The sequence below is a fragment of the Octodon degus genome, unplaced genomic scaffold, assembly GCF_000260255.1.
Source record: "Octodon degus isolate 3935 unplaced genomic scaffold, OctDeg1.0 scaffold00005, whole genome shotgun sequence".
NCBI classification, from domain to species: domain Eukaryota; kingdom Metazoa; phylum Chordata; class Mammalia; order Rodentia; family Octodontidae; genus Octodon; species Octodon degus.
The window spans coordinates 8,316,592-8,338,818 of NW_004524581.1; the positions used below are offsets into that span (position 1 = coordinate 8,316,592).

The 22,227-nt window shown below is 37.3% G+C and overlaps 1 protein-coding gene and 1 long non-coding RNA gene across 2 annotated transcripts in view; both read left to right on the forward strand.

The window, feature by feature from the left end:
• Positions 1-6,919, forward strand: part of LOC111818627 — a 7,378-nt gene extending 459 nt beyond the window's left edge. Inside the window, exons 2-3 of the long non-coding RNA XR_002822577.1 lie at positions 1,037-1,120; positions 6,763-6,919. This is a non-coding gene — a long non-coding RNA (uncharacterized LOC111818627). The remainder of the gene's footprint in view (positions 1-1,036; positions 1,121-6,762) is intronic.
• Cisd1 (CDGSH iron sulfur domain 1) overlaps positions 1-18,488 on the forward strand; it is a 19,323-nt gene extending 835 nt beyond the window's left edge. Inside the window, exons 2-3 of the mRNA XM_004623950.2 lie at positions 7,948-8,153; positions 18,209-18,488. Of these exons, the coding sequence (XP_004624007.1) occupies positions 7,948-8,153; positions 18,209-18,298 (296 nt within the window). The 3' untranslated portion in view covers positions 18,299-18,488. The remainder of the gene's footprint in view (positions 1-7,947; positions 8,154-18,208) is intronic.
• Positions 18,489-22,227: the final 3,739 nt, after the last annotated feature.

Sequence of the window (22,227 nt, forward strand, 5' to 3'; positions counted from 1 at the left end):
AAAAAAAAAAAAAAAATCAAGTTAGTTGATCTTTCAGCTTTTCAATCTTGTGTTAGTACCTGGCGTTTGGGAAGAAACAATACTTTGCAGAAGGTTCAGTTAAGAGAATCTTGAAAACGTGCTTAGTGTGATGTTTCAGTTTATTACAGTTCTTAGCGATATCATAATTAATAATACGGTCCATAAGCTATATGATGTATGTGCTCCCTCTGGCTAGGTATAAAACACAGCTCCCCTAGGTTTGGTTTCCTGTAACTAGTTGAGAGATTGTCCACGAGTTAATTAAAATTAGCTGTAGTTGATTCAGTGTCTGCAAGTTAATTAAAATTAGACCTAGTTGATTCAGTAAAAGTAGTAGGAAACATTTGTAGTGACAGGTTCTCTGAGAAGTAGCTGTTCATTTGAGCCTTGATTTTTCTAAGAGAAATTTCATAAGCTGGAGAGTTCTGCCTCTGTTAACAAAATTTACTTGACAGGGAAAAAAATATGCTATTTCCAAGTTAGTAATGATGAAAAAATTGATTACGAAAAGTACTTCAAAGGATACCCATTTTGAGGCTCGTAAATAGAACCACATGATACACTTAAAATGGCAAGTGATTTTGTGTCATTTAAACTGTGTGGGGGTTAAGATTATGGAGTGAAATAAAGTGGGCTTGTGAGTGGTGATGCTATTTTAAATTCTGTAGGACTGCTGTTTTTTGCACGTGTATTAATTGTAGCAAAAGACTTGAAAAATTGTTTTGATTAGAGCATGGGATTGTTTTGCGTAAATGGACACTGAACTCAGGTGGCACACTGTCCGAATACTTACAATGTAGGTGACCCCTTAGGACTTCTTAGCCCTGTTAGCAGGCTAATCTTTCTTGCAATGGAGAAATGACTTTTTTGTTCTTTAAATCCCACAGTAGGAGAGTTCAAAGGTGACTTTCCCATTAGTTTACTGTTTTCCATGGGGTAGGGTAACCATGAAACATGTTATTAACTATAAGTGCTCAACTTTGTAATGTGGACTACTTTTTCCTTCAATGAAAAGTATAAAGGTTGCTGCAAGGACCACTGGGAGAAGCCCAAGTCTTGTCTACCTGCTCTTTTCTCCTCAAACACAACAGTAAGCAAGGTAGAAATAGAAAATGTCCACAGAATCTACCTTTTAGTTATTAGTTCTTGTAATAAAAGTTTGTTTCTTAATGGAATTTATTTGGAAGAACAAAACGTTTACTTTTCAAAAAACCCAAAATTTTATTCTATTTAAATTTTTAAACCAATCTTTAAACATTCTAATCCCTCAGCTTGAAAGTCAATTTAGATTTTTTTATTTAAGGGGAAGATGAAATTTCTGTTCATTGAAATCATATACATAAATATAAAGGGCTTAGAATGGAAGCTAACAATGTGATATGCTGTGTTCAATAAAAAGTAAAAATCTACCAGGAGATAGCTCGGCAGCTTAAGTGCCTGCCTGGCAAGTGCAAGGTCCTGACTTCAGTACCACACACACACACACACACACACACACAAAATCACTTGCATGAGGAATTCTTTGTAATAGGAAAAAGTAATGGATGAGTTATAAATAAAATAAACGGAGCTCAGGCTAAGACTGGAGGTCAGGAAAGGCAGTGAGGATGAGTGATCAGTGTGGAAATCCTGTCGAAGGTCTGCGTCCCTGTGCTAGCTGTGGACCCTGGTTTGGTGACAAGATAATGTATCTAGAACTAAGTGGTCTTCAGTGCCCACTTGTCCACTCTCTTGTGATCCTTCCACAAGCCCAAGAGTTGACTTTCTGATTTCTTTGTGCTCCTGATGTTTGCAAAACTCTGAATCTATTCTCACCCTTAACCCCTTCTTTGCTGTTTTCAAGAGATGAAGAGAGATATTTCCTTCCTCTGAGTCCTACAGATAGTGCTGCCTTTAACTCTTGCCTCAATGATACCTGCACTTTTAAATCTTTCCCCCTCAAACAGGTTCTCTTCAGCCTAAAAGTCACTAATAATTTACCCTCATCTTAAAAATATATTTTTTCTTCTTTTAAATTGGTGCTAGGGATTGAACCCAAATCTTTGCACTATTTTGGTTTTTTGAGACAGCGTCTTGCTAGATTGGTAAATTGCCCAGGCTAAGATTGAATTTGGGATCTTCCTGCCTCAGCTTCCCACAGTGCTGGGGGTTAGAGCCATGTGTGACTGTGCTGGATTTTGTTTCTTCCTCTTTTCATTTTTCTTCTTGTTTTTATTGGGTGTTGGTGTTGGTGTTGGTGTTTAAGAGATTGGGAAGATGGGTCCTCTTACTTCTAGTTACATAGGTTGCGCCGGCTGTGCTGGTCTCAAGCTCTGGGGTCCAAGTAGTCTCACCCCATTAGCCTCCTGATTACAGGAATGTACCCAAACTCTACCTATTTGAAAAGGTCTTCCAGAACCTGCCTTCTTTGCTGCCCTTCCCCTTAAATTACATGTTCCACAAGTATTTCCTACGTTACAAAATAGGGATTTGTATGTCCACCTTGTGTTTTGTTATCCATTCAAAACTCTGATCATTACAACACATGTAATCCAAACTTCATGTCACAGATCCTTATTGTTAATTTATATCCTTATATTGGAAGAGTGCCAGCGCCACCCTGAGGGCACACTGAGACCGAGATTGAGACTAGGCAGCAGCGTGGCACACACCTGTAGTCCCAGCACTTGGGAGGCTGAAAAACAGGAAGGATCACTACAAGTCTGATTGGTGTGAGATCCTGTATGCCCTGTACTAAATATCTTCAGTAGATAAATAAATAAATAAACTAAAGGGTCAACAAGATAGCTCCACAGCTTAAGCACTTGCCTGGCAAGCACAAGGTCCTGAGTTCAGTCCCTGGTACTCAAAAAAAAAAAAAAAAAAGGAAACTTAAGGAATAGTTTTCCACTTCATTTAACCTCAACATTGATTCAGTAAATAAATTGAATATCAAAAATAGTCATGTAAGGAGCTATTTTTTGAGAAGGAATGTATAGATCATTTGGAAAAAAAAGCAGTAGCTCCTGTAGATTATAAACAATAGTTACAGTGGGATTCAGAGCTATAGGTAAAACAAAATTAGCTAAAGGTGAGGATATATAGGGGTTCATTTTCACTTTCCCTGTGTGTGTGTGTGTGAAATGGTCCTTATTAAAAACCTTTTTTTAAAAAAAACAAGAAGTAGGCAAAAACAAATCATTTGTTCTGGACAGATGCAATTCCAAGGGCAAACTAGTCGTCCATTATTTCTTTTCATTTAGCTAACATTTAATGCCACCTGTATGCCAAGCATCGAGACAAACATTCCCAGGCACATGTGCCACTAGTACAAACCCCCGCACAAGGCAAGGGCTTCCTTCTACACAGCTCCCCGCCCCCTCTTGTCATAGCATTCTGATTCTGTGGCAGTTGATAATAAGAGGAGGCAGCTTGGGGCAGTAAAGGAGCTAAATGGGGGGAAAGGTTAAGATTTCTAAGTTAAAGCAAAATCCTCAGAGTAAAGAAAATTGGCCAAAATTAGAGAAAAAGGAGGGATACAAGGAAAGCCAACATTTTGGCCCTAGCCTTCTAAGGTCAATTAAGACTCAGGACATATGAGAACTTGTACTGTAACGTCATGTACCTCAGTAGTGTCCCAAATTTTCTGATCAAGAAGATTATGGGGCCAAAGAGGAAAGTGATCAATGACATAGAGTGGGCCTAAGGAGAGTCACATGGGGAGAAGACACTCTCTCAGGCTTTCACAGAGAGCACATTGGCCAAGCATTGGCCGTGACTCATCCACATGGCTGCACTGATAAAGTTTCTACAATCTGAGGTACAGGATCTCAGGACAAATCCTGAGGGCATTTCACTGACCTTCTCAGACCAAAAAGCTACAACTCTTGTTGCACAGGTCCTGCTTTACCTTGGTCTTAACCATCCAGCAGAAAAGTATGAAGACGAAATTATAAGAAATAAAGCCATGCTGTTAAGTTGAGCCGTGGGGGACTCAGGTCAATAATTTCTGACATTGCCAGTTAAATAGAAGACCCAATGCTAAAATGGGCTACTGGACTCTTTTAGAATATTTTGCTGAGTTTACACACCTATAATATTCAATAACGGAACTTAGAAAAAATGGCGTATACAGATGAATGTCCATTTTGTATCTGTGTATTCAAAGTGGTTGGGATAGATATATAGTTACATTCTGTTAATGAATAGAATGATTTGTTCTAATGGTGTTTGTAAATAGGATCACAAGTCCGCATCTTGTACAGCAATTAACCACTAAGAAGAATATATGCAGTGTATTATTTGTTGAAAAATAAAAAAATAATAATAAAAAAAAAAGAAAATTGGAAGAACAGGTTATAAATAAGAAGGCAGAGGTTGGAACCAAATGCATGTTTTCTCCATCTCTGAACAATTTCAAGAGAGTAAACTAAGGGTTATACAGTCATAAGCCCAAGGAAGAGAGGGAGAGGGCATTCACTTAGAAAGACTACTTTTCTTTATATTTCTGATCTTTAATGGTATGTGTGCAAATAGCGATGTTACACAGGCTTAGAGGGGGTGGAGGTTGAGCTAAGTGAAAGAACATTTATCTTGAGAAATGCCTATAGAAAACCGTGAGGCAAAAATAATGTTCAAGACATTGGGGAGTCTCATTTCAGCCATACCTGCAAGGTGCTAATTTAAGAAACACCAATCATAGTAAAATTCATTTTGCCACTAAGAATATGACATCTTTGTAGCCATGTAGCTACCAATGATTGCATGTTACTTGGGTTGTGTATTTTGTTTACTTTCTTAGGTTTTTAGTTCTTTCTCTGCCCTAATTGTTGATTTTTGACAGTCATCATTTTGTAAATCACTATAGTTTCATATTCCTGCTTTTCCCTAGAGTTGCTAGTGGCATCTATAACTTTTTGCCAGAAAAAGACTGATTCAGGCCACAGTAATGAGATGATAAAATAGCAACATTTTTCTTACTTCTGGGACCTAATTTGTTCCAGATGAGATTAGAGAATTAGAATTTGAAAAAAGGAAAAAAATGGAAAGTCTTTTCTTAGGACTTTATCTAGCTCTCTGATTCTAAAATACTCACTGAGAGAAACAAAGTTAATTTTTAGCATAAGTGATCATTGTGTGACATTTACTTAGGGTTTCTATATGTATGTTTTGAGTCCCTGGGAACGCTATCTACAGTCCACTTCATTTCTTTAAATGACCCCTGTGGTGGTGTCTGTCAGTTGTTCTGTCATTTTCTCCACCATCAAAAAATCCAAGGGAAGCAGTTTGGGTTGGTTTGGGGGGGGGGGGGGGGGGGGGGGATTTTGGTTTGTAAAGCACCATAAGCATTCAGTGAGAAAATAGAAGAATGTTTTAAGTAGGGAAGTTTCTTTTAACCTATTATGAGTATCACATAGACATCCCTATAAGTTGTTATTATTATTATGAGATAAAGTATGGTTTAAAATGAGGTCAACAACAGTTTGAGAGCTGTATTAGTCTTTTGGGACACTTAAGTTGGAACTAAAACAAATTATTGAGCATGTATTTTGCAAAGCAATGTTGTAGCTCATTTTAAAGTGGCCGTTAGCTGAGAAGTAAATTGCTAGAGCTTCTTACAAGGTAATATTTTCTCAAAGTCCTGTGGTAAATATGCATCTAAACGGAATATCACAAATCAAGCTGAAAATCACAGCAGAGTTGCAGCCCTGCTTGCCACAAGGCAATACAGCTAATCAGCACTAAAATTCAAGAAAAATCTACATAAAATGTGTATTTTAAAAACATCCAGCAGGGGTTGATGGCACAAGCTAGGAATGGTGGCACGTGCCCATATTCCCAGCACTTGGTAGGCTGAGACAAGAGGATCACTGTTCAAGGCCAGCCTGTACTATGTAGTGAGACCCTGTCTCAAATAAACAATAAAGTGGTTAATTTAAAAATCCTGAAGGGGTGTGGTAAGTGCACATGTGGCCCCTTAATCTCAGCACTCAGGAGTGCTAGGCAGGAGGGTCACAAGTTTGAGGACATCCTGGGCTGCACAGCAAGGTGAAGGCTAGGCTGTGCTACTCTGAGAAACATTGTCTCTGAAAAAAATTCTGATTAGGTTAAAAATTTGAAACTCCTGTCAAGTGACTTATTTTCTCAGTCAGGAGTACCTGGAAAGGTAAAGTGTTAATGCTTTTCTTTTAGAAGATGTTAGCAAAGATAAATGGAAATGTGGGAAGGAAAACAATCTAAATTATAAAGAAAAATACTGTAGTTGAAATAAAACCCACACTGCATGCTAATTAGAAAGTTGCTAAGAATTAAATTAAGTAGACTAGAAGACCAAGATAAAAGGAATTAAGTTTGAGAGTAATAATTTCTTTATTAGATTTTTTTTTTTTTTTGTGGAACTGGGGATTGAACTCAGGCCCTTGCGCTTGCTAGGGAAGCGCTTATATTCCACTGAGCCATCCCCCCATCGCCTAGAATTTTTTTTAATTGAGCTCCAATTTTATGTAAGATAGTATTTGGTATGGTGATTGATCACTTTAAGTGAAATAAGAAATTTGACTGACTAATGCCAATAAGCCATATGGATCATTATTCACTATGAATGTTTATGTGGGCTTGGAGTGTGTTTTTTGTATTTATCTGTCTAGGGCTTTATTTGAAAGTCTGGGAATTTATTTCAGATGCTGTGAAGATCTGCTTTAGGAAGTGCTGGGCGGTCGTCCAATGTGTTTGTCCTGACCGCTGTTCAACTTCTTCCTGCAGCCCCCTCCATGCTGGGAATAGACAGCTGTCCTTGAGGCTGAGGCTAAACAGATTATGCACAGCAGTCTTCTCTCCATCATTGCCTGGACCTGGGGTAGCTGTTAAGCACTTGGGTTTCCAAAGGTTCCTGACCATCTACACAAAAAGAATAAACAAATGGCCTGTTAGTCAAACAAACCTATCATTATTATTATTATTATTATTAGAACTAATATCACTAAATTTGAAGAAAGTTGGTAGAAAATTAAAATAGTGATCCATTCGTGGATAATGGACATTTAGAATCTAGTAAGTGAGAATATTGACTGTATACATAGTAATCATACTTAAATGAAATTAATATAGTGTGATTTTTATTCTAACACTTCAAAATTTTAAAAAACATTTGTGAATGATTTTGAAATCTAGGCTCCTGCAGTGTTTAGTATTTGAATGTTTAGAGTTTTTGTCCCCAGCAGTACAACCAAAAAAATGAGAAAAAAGTTACTTCTTTTATGTATTCCCTTCTTTTCCCCTTCAGATACTATTTCTAGTTGTTCTTTATGCAGTTTTTGCCACTGAGTTTTGGTAATTTAAAACATTGTAAAGCCAGCAAAGGACTTTACTATTTCAGTGAACTTTGATGTCACTTTTTTAATGTAATCACCTGATTTTGTTTTTGTCTCATATGTAAAACAAATTTTTATTTATTTATTTATTTATTTATTTATTTTTTTGGCGGAACCGGGGATTGAACTCAGGCCATTGCGTTTGCCAGGGAAGCACTTATTCCACTGAGCCATCTCCCTGACGCAAATTTTTATTTTTCAGTGGTTGTGCTTTTTCTTTTAACCAGTAAATTCTTACAGGTTCATTTATTATTTTGGAACTGTGAACAATTTTAAAGATCATTAAGCTTTGTTTATCCTATTCTTAGAAAAAATAACCTTTGTTTCCCCTTCTAGCTTGATTTAGCTGTCATCCCTCAAAAGAAAATATACAATGGCTGTAAGGACTGGAGAAAATCTTACCAAAGACCTATTCAAAGACCTATTATTAGTGTGTTCTGGTCATTTTGTTAACTTTAAAAACTTTGACTGTTAGGCTGTTTGCTATTAAAAAATTAGATTTCCTGAGCATTTGTGTTAATTTATTAATAAGTGTTTTAGTTTTGATAATTGCTCTTCTTTTCCATCCCTGCTGTAGTTGAATGGGTCGCAGCAGCTGCCATCGCTGCAGGAACAGCCGTAATTGGATACCTAGCTTATAAAAGATTCTATGTTAAAGATCATCGCAGTAAATCTATGATAAACCTTCACATCCAGAAAGACAACCCCAAAGTAGTCCATGCTTTTGACATGGAGGACTTGGGAGATAAAGCAGTGTACTGCCGTTGTTGGAAGTCTAAGAAGGTAAGAATAACAGCTTGCTCATGCAGTGCCATTTTTATTATATTTCTGTTCTACACCATTTTATCAAATTTTCAGATGTTGTTAAGGTACCTTTTTTATTACTTTCTGATTCTGTTAAAAAATATATTTCGTGAAACCACTATGGTAAAATTACGTTATGACCTCCATTGAATCAGGTATATTTAACTAAGTTCTTGTCCAAAAGGGATAAAAAAATGTCTAATTTACTCTTAGGATTTCTTTCTCAATTGGATTTTAGTTTATGCTGTCCTAGTATCCCATGATATGGGAATGTCTGAAAACAAAGAAAAACGAAAGATACCCTTTTTTTAAAAAAAAAAAAATTTCACAAAGTACTAGGACAATTTTTAGAAATTTCAAAAGAAACTTTGTAAAAATGACCCTTAGATTCTTATTGGCAAACATCCTAAGCTATCTTTCAGTTACAGCTCTTATTCTTAAATCCTTATGTAAGATCCTTACAAATCTTTCTTTTATGACTATTACATTTTATGAAGTTTCTTATGGATGTATGGCCTATGATACCTTTAGACATAGGGTGGGGAGATGATTAAGATGTCAGAATGCTCCCCACAGTTCACCTTGAAAGGACTTAGACACTGAGTTGAGAATGATTGGTGCATTGTAAAAGGTTTTGTAAAGACTGCATACTGCCACTAATAGTATTCAGATAACTGGATTTCACAAGAAATTATATTAATATGTTTTTAAAGAATAATAAACCGCTATATCTGGGCTAAGGTTTAGCTCAGCGATACACTGCTTGCCTTGCCTGCCTAAAGCTGTGGGTTCAATCTCAGCTTTAAAAAAAAAAACATTTTCTGAAAACAGTATAATGGGGACCTCTTCCCACAATGGAGATCCATTTTTGTGAATTATGTATAACATATATTGAAAAAGCTACGGACTAGGTATTAAAAAGTGTATTTCCCTAAACTATGTCTCCCTATATGATTAATGTCCACTCTGATGATAGAGAGCTTAGATTTTTGTCAAAAAAACTGCTTGATGAGTGTATGGAATATTAAGCAGATTTTGTAGTATTGTGACAAAAAAGTTGTGCCTTAAGAAGAGCATTGTTGAATGTCCTTGCTCACATATCATTTCATAACTGTGAACATATATGTGCTTCAGGAAGAGTCAGCATTAAATTTTGAGCAGTGGGAGATTTAAAAAATTTAATCCTGCCTTCAGTTATTACTGGCATAATCATGTCACAATGTCGTATTACCTCTGCTCAAAGCTTGTCTTGCTGAGGCTTTCACAACTGGCCAGTTGGGATGGATGGCATAAGTTCATGCTGGAGACTAAAGAGATCATAAGAAAGACAAGGCGCAGTGGAGTACAAACAAAAAAAAAAAGGCATAGGATGTATGCAATCTGAAGAAAAAACAGTAGCTAGAAGAGGATAACTAGAAGCATCTATATCCTACCTAGTTGAGCCTACATTTCTTTGCTTCTACCAAACTACCTACTAACTGTGAAAAAAGATATCATTGATATTAGCCAATGAACTTACTGTCTAACCTATGAATGAACAGTATATGACCTTTGTAGAAATACTGGACAATACAAAAAATACAAGGAAGAAAAATGAAATCAATAATTATCCCACTTGAAGATAGCCAATGTGAATATTTTAAGTTGCTATACCTCAAAATTTGTATTATTCACTTTGTATAAATATATAGAGTAGTATATTTATGTGTGTGTATGTATGTATATATATATATATATATTATATATAGAATGCATAGACACATCTTGAATGTTGTTGTATATACTGTTATGTAAACAAACAGTATTCCATGCCATTAAATAATCTTACATAATAAAAAAATAAAAGCATTGTTGATTTGGAATGTGATTGTAACTGCTGATGGAATCACTAGACAATAACCTCTTAATGACATTCATACACTAAACTTGGAAGTGTCCATCTACTTGTTGCTCACTAAAACTCAGTGAGGTATGTAGAAAGTGTAGAATTTGTCCCAGGGTATCAAATAGTTCATTTACTACTTAATACAGCTTTTGTTTCTAGACAGTTTGGTTAACGAACAGAAGCACTGGGCAAAAGTTTGTTTCTGTTTGCAAACTCTGCATCAAGTAACAACACAACAGTGGCCATATTTCCTACATAAACACAAACTTAGCCATCTTCCCAAAAAGTGCAAAACAAATTAAATTCTTGAACCAAGACAGCACAGTATATATACTGTATATGAAAAATGTTAAATAGTAATAATAGATGTCTTATGTGTATGCTAAGAGTGATACAAGTGTTTTAGATAAAAGAAAGAGTTTATACCATGGATTAGAATTTTCTAGGAAGAATTAGTCATAATACTTTGGAGTTCAGTTGCCCCTGAAAAGATTAATGGCATCTGAATAAGCTGTCTTAAGAAACTCCTGTGAAGAAAAGTACAATAGATGGAAGACTGTGGTTTGCTCCTGGCATCAGTCCCTCTTTCTCCAAGAATACACCTAAATTGCTAGTCTTGGAGATTTTTACTCCCGGATGTGGGGGAGAGGGACCTTGGAGGGATACTAGGCATCGAGTTATGATCACATACCAGGGTGCCAGCTCTGAAAATAGGGGAAAATAAAGGGGAAGGGGAAAAAAAGCTCACAAAATTTAAGGAAGAATCAGCCAAATAGAAAACTAAGGGAGAAAAACTGAAGGATCCAGGCACATGTGTAAGAAAAGATTACATCATTAACAGCAACAGGGCTGAGGATGAAAGGCCAAGTTCTCTGGACAGGGCTGACTAGTTCCAGAATGAAGTTAAGGTGGCAGCTGAATGGAGGTGAACAGCAGAGGAGCCGAAGTGTGGGCGTCAAGCCGATGCCTCGGGCTTGCAGATAGAGATCAGCAAAACTGATGCGCAGAGCGTAGGAATGTGCTCATCTCCAGTACGATGAACATCGAGATCTGGTGGGAAATCTGGGAGAGTTTTCCACATTGGGAAAGTATTACAGGGGTCAAGGCGGTGGCATAGGCCAAAGAGGCTAGAATACAGCTGAAAATATTACGGGTTCAAAGTGGGAAGAAAGAATTTTCAGCGATTTGGTACTCAACAGCCTGTGTTAAGACAACCAGGTGGACTGTAGGATTAATTGAGAAGGCAGCTGATCTTTTGGTGTCATTTCAACAGAAAAATTGGAATAAAAGCTGCACCTAAGAGGGCTGTAATGTGAACTACTAATAAAGGCAGGATTTCAGTAAGTGCAGTGAATGAAAGAAAAAAAAATGAGGTAGTGGCTGCAGTGAACTGTAGGCATGGCTTTGAGGGCAAGGAAAGAACATTTCCTTTGATTGGGTTTTCCCAGAGGATGAAGTGTCCGATAAAGTAAACATGCAACTTTGCTAAACTAAGATCCCAGGTATTTCAGGAAAAACCACAAGTGGACACAACTTGCTTCATTAAATATTTATTAGAAGTTATAACTCAACAGAACATTCCAGGATTGTCCTTTAATTTTACAGTTTAGAATATCCAGATGGTTACACTAGGGACTACCATTTCTATAAGTCTTTAAGAGAAGGAATGTCAAACTAGTTATTTTACTTTCATTTTTCTCAGTGTCTTCTTTAGTGTTGGAAGGTCTTTTACCCTATTAAGTGATCATGTTTGTATCTAGGATTTGGCAGTTCCAAATTTTCACTGAACTTTGGGCACTTACTGTACCTGTATGAATCAAGGATTAACCTAGAATATTATTCAAGTGAATAAATGTTCTTATTTTTCAGACAGCTTTGGAAACTCCCCACATTCCAGAGGTTCCTAAGGTTATCACAGAGCTGCCGAGTCACACACTTGGCAGTTGGCAAAGGACATATAATTAATATTTTGGGCTAAATGATCTCTGGGGGCAGTGTTCAATTATTTTCAGTTCATTCAAATCAGTTGTACATATTTCTAACAAAATCTAAACACTTTTTTACCAAGCTAAAATCATTACATTATATAAACTTTGTTCACTTCCAGATCCTTTTTGAATGGTTCTAGAGACTGAATCTAGCACCTTACACAAAATACACTACCACTCTTCCCTGGCAACATCCCAGAACCTTTTCTTGCATTTTTGAAACAGAGTCTTACTGAGTTGTCCAAACTGGTCAAATTTGGGGAATCCTCCTGTCTCAGCATTTTTTTTTTTTTTTTTTTTTTTTTTTTTTTTTTTTTTTTGTGGTACCAGGTATTGAACTCAGGACCTTACACTTGCCAGGCAAGCACTTATTCTACTGAGCTATCTCCCCAGCCCTCAGCCTCTTAAATAGCTGGGCATGAGCCATCCAGCCCAGCTTCTGATTTGGGGGTACAGACACCCGTACCTAATGAATCAGAGCTCCTAATAGCATATCATTTGCACTTTTTAGCATACCCCATTCCTCCTCTCCCAGGTTTGATACACCTTTTGCTGCTTGAGAAACTGACCTATTTCATACTATTTTACTAAAGAACTGTCCAAATTCAAATTAAGAGTGGAAAAATTCAATGGAGAAGAAATGATTAAAGTATCTTCTGGAAAAGATATTTGAGACAGTGCAATTTACAAATAAGGTAAAAGGCAGTGAGAATAAGCATATTTCCGAAACTCAGCTTTACATTGGAAGAGAGAATCTTCCTCTCAACAAAATATGCCAGATGTGGTGGCACATGCCTGTAATCCCAGCACTTGGGAGACTGAGGCAAGAGGATCGCCAGAAGTTTGAAGACAGCCTGGGCTACAGAGCTAAGACCGTGTCTCTTTAAAAAAGCAAAAATAAAGCCCAAGCAAATAAAGTAGCTTCACTGTAAGAAGGAAGAGTACGCAATATAGCCTAGCTAGATCCCCATCTCCCCCTACCTCAAAGGATATACAGAATTTTTTTCTTGCAGCTATTTGCATATTTGGTGATGATGGTGATTATAGGCTTCTGTTTTGGTGGAAAGGAGAGAGAATGAATTTCTATCCTATTAGTGATTTAGAAGCAAGTTTTATTATGACGCTGTTTCTTCATAGGAATTACATTTCAACTGCTGTTTAGATTCCTTGGAAATCCGTGTAAGGATAGTCTTCTGAAATCATAACTTCATTTTGGCTTTTTATATTCATTATCTTTTTTCCTAAGTATGTAAGACTGGTATAAAATATCATATTCTCTGTGATAGCCTCAAAGATTTCATTACCTTAGTTTTCTTTTTCAACAAAAGCATTCATATTTCTCAGTGTAGTTTACAATAATGAGCCAAAGTGACCCCAGGCAGCTTTCTTGGAACAGAACAACAAAACCATTCAATGTACAAAGTTTACCCAAGGCTAGGAGAAAAGAAACATAAACAGGTACAAAGTTTATAGAAGAAAAATCATGTGTTGGCTTTTTAAAATTGTCTGCAGTAGAAGAGGTAACCCAAGGAGGAGCATTTATTTTGAGTCACCTTGAAAACAAACAGCTTGAGATGTTGGCGGCATTCAATGAACAAACTTTGTGGGGTTTATGAAGAGACTAAAATGTTACTGCCTTTCCAGGTGAACAGCAAGGATCTTTGGTATTTTTCTGTTAAACCTTTATTCCAAGCTCTTCTCACCCTTATGTCTCTAATCTTTCAAAGATTTCTAATTTTTAAGCTTGGTTAACATACTACTTCTGGGCAGCCAATTTGATTCAAAAACTTACTCCAAGATTTGTTAATAAACACTAGCATATTACAACAAATTTGATAGAATTTGATACAAAAGAAATTAATACTTCATTTAAATTGTTCATTTTGGCTCTTGATTGAAAGGGTTTCTTAGTTTTTTCATTAATTTAAAATGGGACCAGGGGACTGGTGAGATGGCTCAGTGGTCTAAAGCACCTACTTAAAACAAGCTTAGCAAAGCACAGGGACCGCGGTTCAATCCCCCAGCCCCACACGCCAGCCAGCCTTGCCCCCTGGTGGGCTGAGCTGGCCACATACACACATAAATAAATAAGATAAAATAAAAATCTTTAAAAAATAAATAAAATAAAATGGGACCAGGAGATGGCTTGGAGGTCCAAGCACCTGTCTGGCTAGCCCAAGTTCAATCCTTGGTACTGCCATACCATGCTGCAGTGCCAGCCACTGAGTCCAGGTATGGTGGCAGATGCCTGTAATCCCAGTACTGGGGAGGCTGAAACAGGAGGATCACTACAAGTCTAAACTTCATACCAAGACCCTGTACCAAATACATATATACATACATCTTTTTTAAAAAATTTTAAATGACAATAATGAATAAATATAATCGCATGAAGATTAGGGCAACATTCTTATTTAGGTCTGGGGATGTAGCTCAATGGTAGAGTGCTCACCTAGCTTGCACAAACCAGTCCTGAGCTAACTCCCCAGTACCACATACACAAGAAGATTCTGAGTGAAGGCATAAATCCCAGGGTTGAGTCCATGATGGCAAACCACTGGCACTTATGTTGTTTTTCTTTTAAGAGAAAAGATATTAATGTATGGGTTGCTTTTTTCTGAACTGAAGCCTCATTATTCAGGCTTAATTACAGCGCTGTGTTTTGTGATAATTGTGTACCCTATCTCTAAAAGGTTCGCCCTCGCCACAGTATGTGGTGTAAAAAGCACCATGAGAAGATAACTGTGTTGTAGGCCCCAAGTTGCATCCTCAGCACTGCAAAGAAACAAGGGGGCCTGTGTCAGTCATTCTCATGACCAGAAGTGGTTGTTTAAAAAAGAAATGACAGCCATGGGAAAGAAATTTTAAATGACAAAAGCATGTCATTGTAGACACTCTTGCCGCATATTTTACTGGGCCATGTTTGTTTCTTTGGAACATAAATATATGTGTTTTTTCCCCACATCTCTTTTCCGAAGTTGCTGTTATAAAAAGTATTCTGCTGAGTGTGGATGTGTCTATGCACATTAAAGCAGATGTGGAGTCTGAAGTAGCTAAAGCAGCTATGAAACTGAGAAATACACTCATAGCTGCAGAACCTGTAATAAGCAAAGGACCTTACTTTGGTTTTTGGTGTTAAAGAGATTTTTTTTTTGGCGGAACCGGGGATTGAACTCAGGCCCTGGTGCTTGCCAGGGAAGTGTTTATTCCACTGAGCCATGTCCCCAGCCCCCAAAAGAGATTTTAATTGTAACATAATTCTAGTGAGTTGTTCTGAAATTCTGGTTTCTACACTATCATAAAGAAAAAAGTGGAGTTTTTGGAATGGCAAAATGTTAAATTGTAAAAATAGCCATTGTCAAAGTTCTAAAAGCAGAACTCGTGTGGCGCAATGAACGTAAGGAGAGACTACTGTAGTTTTTGTTTTGTTCCTTTTAAATGAAGAAAATATTTGCTTAAGGGTTGCACACTTTTATTGGAATAAGTCTGAGTGAGCCTGCTCCTTTGGAGTAAAACAGATACTTACTGGTTTCCAGTTGTATTCAGCTTCTGGTTAGAATCTGGTAAAAAGAAAACCTAAATAAAAGAGGTGAAAGTTCCATGACTACTCAGGTTGAATACACACACACACAAAAAAAAAAAATAAAATGTTCAGGTTTATATACTTTAACATATCAAAATTAATGGCCATGATCTATTACTAGTTTTCAAAGAAATATTTTTCTTTGCTTTTAAGAATATGAAGAAACAGGCTCTCAGTCTTTAGGCAGAAGTAGATAACTAAGATATAATTTCAGACATTTTGCATTCTTAATATTTAAAAGACTAGATTTCTCTATAGATTTCTCTCCTGTTTTGATTCTGTGGTATTTGTTCAGGAAAATAATGTGTGAAAAATATTTTAGGTTTTCTAAAAATTAAAAACAGAGTGTGCTGTTTCAGTGGGTTTTTGTTTTTTGGGTTTTTTTTGGGTTTTTTTTTTTCATTTTTGAAATTAGCCACAGTGGAAAGTACCTATAATTGTGGTACTTGGAAGGCTACGGCAGAAGGCTCTGTAGTTCAAGGCCACGTTGGGCAACTTAGCTGGACCCTATATTGAAAATTAAAACAGCAGGGGACACAGCTCAGTGCTACAGTGCCCCTGGATTTGAGCTGCATTGCCACAAAGAAATGTTAAGTTTTTCAGAAATGCATTTTATAACCTGTGTGCATAGAGATCTAGAGTTCAGGACTTTCTGTGTTTGTGTTATTTATAAAAGTGACATTATTTACAGTGTAAACTTTATTTTCACTATGAAATCATCTATTTATGAAACATACTGCACTTTGAAATGTACTTTGCTATGAGATTACATTTCAGTTTTGTTTTTAAGGACCTCTTTGCTCATCTATATCTTATCTTAAAAAAAATGTAAGCTTTTGTACATTATACTTACCCTTCCATCTACTGCTAGGTAAAATTGATATCTAGAAATACATAATGATACTTCAAGGTAGTCTTATAATTTTTAATTATATTAGTACCTTTTGGAATTATGTACAGATGGAAAAAATTAAGATAGGATTTAATGTGAGTTCAGTATTATCTTAAAACATACCATACATTTTTTAAAGAAATCATGCTGTAAAAAAACACTAGTTTAATCCAGAATTTTTCAAGTCAACTATGGATACTTTCAACTTCAGGATCTACTACCACAGCATTCATAGAGTATACTTCGTGAAGTTCTACTCTAAAATACTTCCTCCTACATCATTATTATAGCCTGCTGCTTTTCAAATTGTTAAACCTTCATTCATAATTCTATCAGAGTCGGCCAGGGAGATAGCTTAGTAGAATAAGCACTTGCCTGGGAAGCGCAAGAGCCTGAGTTCAATCCCCAGTTCCATAAAAAAAAAAAAAAAGTGGAGAAGTGTTCCTTATGGGGCCAGAGAAATAGCTCAGCGGCATAAGTACCTGCCTGGCAAGTGTAAAATCCTGAGTTTGATTCCCAGTACCACAAAAAAAAAAAAAAAAACAGGTCAATCAGAGTCAATTTTGCATTAGGCAAGGGCTTATTTAATGTATAATCACATTGATCAGCCTACCCCAGTGGGACAATTGTGTTTAAAATGGGCTAGTTTTCCTTCATATTTTCTGCTAACTTTACTGAACTTTGCTTATTCTTATAGACATGCTTGAGAATTTTTCACTACATCTTATTTCATCTTCAAATCTCAGGGATATTATGCTAATACCCAACACCCAGATTCAGGACTTGTAGACAGTTTTGGTTTCCTGACTGGTCAGCTCCTGTGACTAACACTACCCAGGTGCTGCCAGGTATGCAGTGGGGAACAAAACTGGCATGTTCATAACGGGGCAAGAGGCCCTTCTGGGTGGCTGAGTTCCACCACAGTGTTCCAGTTGCCTTCCTGGGCTTGTCTCCAGGCTCTAAGGCAGGCAGGCTGGTTTCAGCAAGTCTCAGCCAAAGCAGAGTATCTTAAAGGATTTCATCTTCTTTGAAGCACCCTGGAAAATACTGTTAAAAATTTAGTTTTGTCCTTTCTCCTCTCCATTGGACCTGAAAATGTCACACATTAAATGTGAAGTTATGAAAAGGAGCAAAAATTGGAAATTTATATTAATCACATTTCTAAAATGTCTTCATGAACCATGTTAAAAAGGGAAATATTGGTATAATCATATGAAAGTAAAGAAACATTAAAAAGAAGGAAAATGAAAAGATTCCTGCAAGGATGGTCAGCGTAGGAATCACACACAAACTTTAAATGAGTGAACTTAAAAATTTTACAGAGGGTTGTGGGTAAAGCTCAGGGACATTAAGCTCTGAGTTCCAGTCCCCAGCACCCAAAAAATATCCTAGCAATGGTCATAGTTCATTAGACAACCAACTAGTCTACAGACAAGGAAGGATTTTTCAATATCCATCATCAAATACAGGACTAAAATTGAAGTAATGATTTGTGTATTATCCTCAAGTGGATTTCTTCCTCTTTCTTAGCCTATGTCTTTTGTTTATGCTCTTTAAGAAAGCCTATGTAATGTATCCAAGAAAAGTCACTTTAAGTTGTGGTACATGTAAATTAAGCATCACTTCCCACTCTGCCAAACATAATACTGCGTTGGGCATTAAACATTTCACTTGCTGTCTTCCTAGTTCCCATTCTGTGATGGATCTCACACAAAACACAATGAAGAGACTGGAGACAACGTGGGACCTCTGATCATCAAGAAGAAAGAAACTTAGACACTTTGGGCACTACAAGTCAGCTCTTTGTGATGTTACCTGATTGTTTAATCAGGGTGGCTACCACTTCTGTCTCATTCACCCCGGGATTCTAGCTGTGGTGTGTTGCAAACTTCAGCATTCATGTTTATGGTGTTTGCCTTACTTGTTGAAACATCGTGGTGCACATTTGTTTAAACAGAAAAAAAAAGGAAAAACCAATTTCATGGCTTGTGGGTTATTTTAGTTTTGAAAAGATCCGTTTCTTTACATTTAAAATGATATGAGAAATGGTTGTATCTTAATGTTAACATTAAATTATTCTCAAAATCATGTATATGTAGATCTTGTTTCAAAGAAAAACTATTTCCTTTCCATGTTGTTTAGTTAACCTAGAAGACAAATCAGGTATGCTTAAGCTACATTAATTTCTTATTTCAGCCCGTGGCCTAAGTGCCTGCCTGGCAAGCGCAAGGTCCTGAATTCAATCCCCAGTACCTCCCCCAATTCTTTCTTTGTTGTTGTTTTTTGTGCAGGGTCTCACTACATAGCTCAGACTACTAGTGATCCTCCTGTTTTCAACCTCCTCAGCGCTGGGATTACAGGCATGCACCACCACACCTGGTCGTGGTGGCCGGCTCAGTACCCCTGGGGGTGGGGCTGGTGCAGCATGTGGCTAGGGATTGAACTCCAGCCCCTGTGCTTGCCTAAGCAGGTTCTTAGTCCACTGAGTTATCTCGCCGGCCCTAAAAAATTATTAATACACTCTAGGAAAAATCTGGTATGACCTTGACTTTCTTCTTACAGTGGAAAATGTGGTTTCTGTGTGTTCAAAGTTTTCAGTCAAAATGAACCATGTTTATTTAATTATAAACCATCCAGGTCAGTAATAAAGAGGAAGCAACTTCCTTTGTGTTCGTCTTCACAGATATTAAATGGGCCCATTAAGGAACTGATAGTAGAAATTTAGAGCACAGTGATGATTGATCCAAAGTGACCATGAAGAGTATCTTTAAAGATAATTTCCAGAGTGCTGTCCGAGGAACAGCCAGCCCTCCAAACCAAGGACATGGAAAGAGTTTGACAGAACACATGCAGTCCCTGTCTGCAGAGCCATGCATCTGTGACCTGTCTCAAGGCATGAGAAAAGGTTTTATTTTTCACTCTGGATAATAAAACACATGACATGTACTGCTACTAAAGAAACTTGTGAAAATTTAAAATAAAAGAATTAGATCTTTTAAGTGATATAGTACTTTTCCTTAAAAGGATAAATTTGAAGACAAGTGCATCTGTAATCTTCAAACACTCAGAAGGCAGTGCATTCATTACTGACGCTAAAAAAGGAAAGTATGAAAACTAAAAATAATTAGATGTAACAGAATGAAGACAGGAATAGTTATTTTAGCTAGGTTTTAGAGTTTTATAAATGAGAAGGAAAAGTCAAGACAAAATAATTTGGGCAAACATTTTGACATTGACAGAACAGCTAAACATTTCTAGAGTACCCTGAATTCTCAGCAGTAGTTAGTCACAAGATTCCACCTACTACAATCCAGTTGCCATGGGTGTTTCAAAAATCAAACCAGACAGCAGATCCCTATGTTATATCTGATACTGGCTGCATTCTGTTCTGTTTGTTCATGCAGTTCTGGGGATTGAGCCCCAAGTTTCGTATGTGCCAGGCAGGCACTTTCAAATATCTGGGAGCCCCGATCACAGATAATTTTTAAACTACACAGTGTAATGTATAAATACATAAAGGTTGATGCTAAAATTACGTATACTAATTTTAAGTAGCCTGTGACCCTGGACGTGTCTTCAAGGAGTATCTCCAGTACAAAATCCAAAATTCAGCAATCTTCCTCCTTAGGTTAGAATTTTTTCCTGCCAGCCCCCAGCTTTTTAAATAATTATGAATGGTCAGCCAAAGAGATCAGTTTTAAAAGTTACTTGTTTAAAGAAACAACAAGCTCCAAGGTTTCTGATAAAGGGACATGTTACAGTATACAATAAACTTTTTAACTTAAAATTGTTGCACTGTGTTATAGATAGTGGGAGGGGAACACCTAGTATCTGTTCTCAACTTTTTCAAAGGTAAAGCATTATATGAAGCTGTGAATGGGATATGCAATGAAATCAGAAGTGATTATTACAGTGACAGATCTCGATACTCCAAAATGATTAGGCAGTTGCCGTTTCAGGACCATGTTAAAATTTTGTCACATGCTTTGAAACTAATTTGCTATATGATATTCAGACATTTTTATGTTATCAGAGAATTTAAGTGAGTGTGGTTAACAAGGTCTTTAGGCCAGAAATTGTGTGCAAGCAGTGTGCATGCCACACAGCTGTTGGCCCCAGCACTTTGGGAGGGTGAAACAGAATAGCATGTTTGAGCCCAGCTTGGACAACTTAGCAACTTAGGCAGACCCCACCTCAAAGTTAAAACTTCAGGCTGACTTTGCACTCACTGTGTAGCCTAGGCCAACCTTGAACTTCCAGGCAAATTACCATAGCCTTGCTAGTGCTGAGATTCCAGGCATATGCCACCACACCTGGCTGGAATTTAATTTTCAAAAATGATTCCAACTTTATCCTTTCAATGAAATGCTGATACTGATCGTCTTAGCAAAATAAGAAAGTGGTAGTTCTTTATTGATTCAACTGCTCTGTGAAATCTACAAGCCTAGGAATCGTTAAGCCAGAGGTCACAGTCCTATCGAGTATTGCTTAAGGCCTGGGAAATGTCGTTTTATTAAAGCACTGTCATTGCTTTATTGATCTCAATAATTTGTATATGTGAAGTTTTTCATATAACACAATGTGGTGAGGCTTCCCAGAAAGTGATGTTTAAAAAGTAGCTTTTACCTCCACTTTACCAGCATGGTTCCAAGCCGAAGACAATGCCTATCTTTCCTGACCCCTTCTCCACCTGTGCTGTAAGTGGTCACACAACATGAAGATTGGCAAGGCATGGCTGCTACCTCTGTGTCAATTTTTCTTGAGAAAAGACTGTATTTTCTTACAGGTTTAAGTGGTTTTTTGTTTTTGTTTTTGTTTTTTATCTTTTTGAGCCAAGGTCTTGCTATGCAGTTCAACATGGCCTTGAGCTCACTTTGCCATCCAGGCTGATCTTGAACTCTGAAATTGTCTTGCCTCAGTCTCCCGAGTGCTGGGGTTAATGGTAAAGTGCTTACCCTACCCTTAGTTCAGTTCCCAGCACCACACAAAAAGTTTCATAAAGGAATTACATGTATTAACTGAAGTTGCCAAGAATCATGCCAAATGGGAAATGCCAGAAATAATATTTTTCCATCAGTAAATCATTAAAAACAATGACTAAAGTTATAAATGAGAGATGTTGCTATGGTGTTAGCCTTGATGTATCTGAACAACAAAAAAGGCAGTTCAGTCTCAAAATAATTTGGGGTGCTACACTTAGAATGTCTGCCAGACATGAAAAGAGGTTCTTTTCATAGTACCTATATCTTTCAGGATGAAACACTTCAATTCTCCCAACATATCCTAAAAATAACGAAGTAGCTGGACATGATGGTGCACCCCTATAATCCCAGCTCTCAAGGCTGAGGCAGGAGACTTGTGACTTTGAGGCCAGCCTGGGCTGCTGAATGAGTTCGAGGCCAGCCTGAACTGCATAGTAAAGCCCTGATTCAAAAAGACCCCGCCCCCCAAAAAAGTCTATTAACACATCTTCAGATATGAGATTATCCATTTAAAATAATTTTGAGGGGGCCTGCCCCTTAGCTCAGTTCTTTAAGTGGCTGCTTCAACAAAGCAGTCAGGCTCAGGTTGCTGTGGTTCGATCCCCACAGCTCAAGCCAGCCAAACCTGCCCTGGGGCATTGGGAGCAAAAAAAAAAATCCCTCATTTCTGATCCATATTGTACTTAAGGAAACCCACTTTACAGAGATTGGAGTTTAGTCACG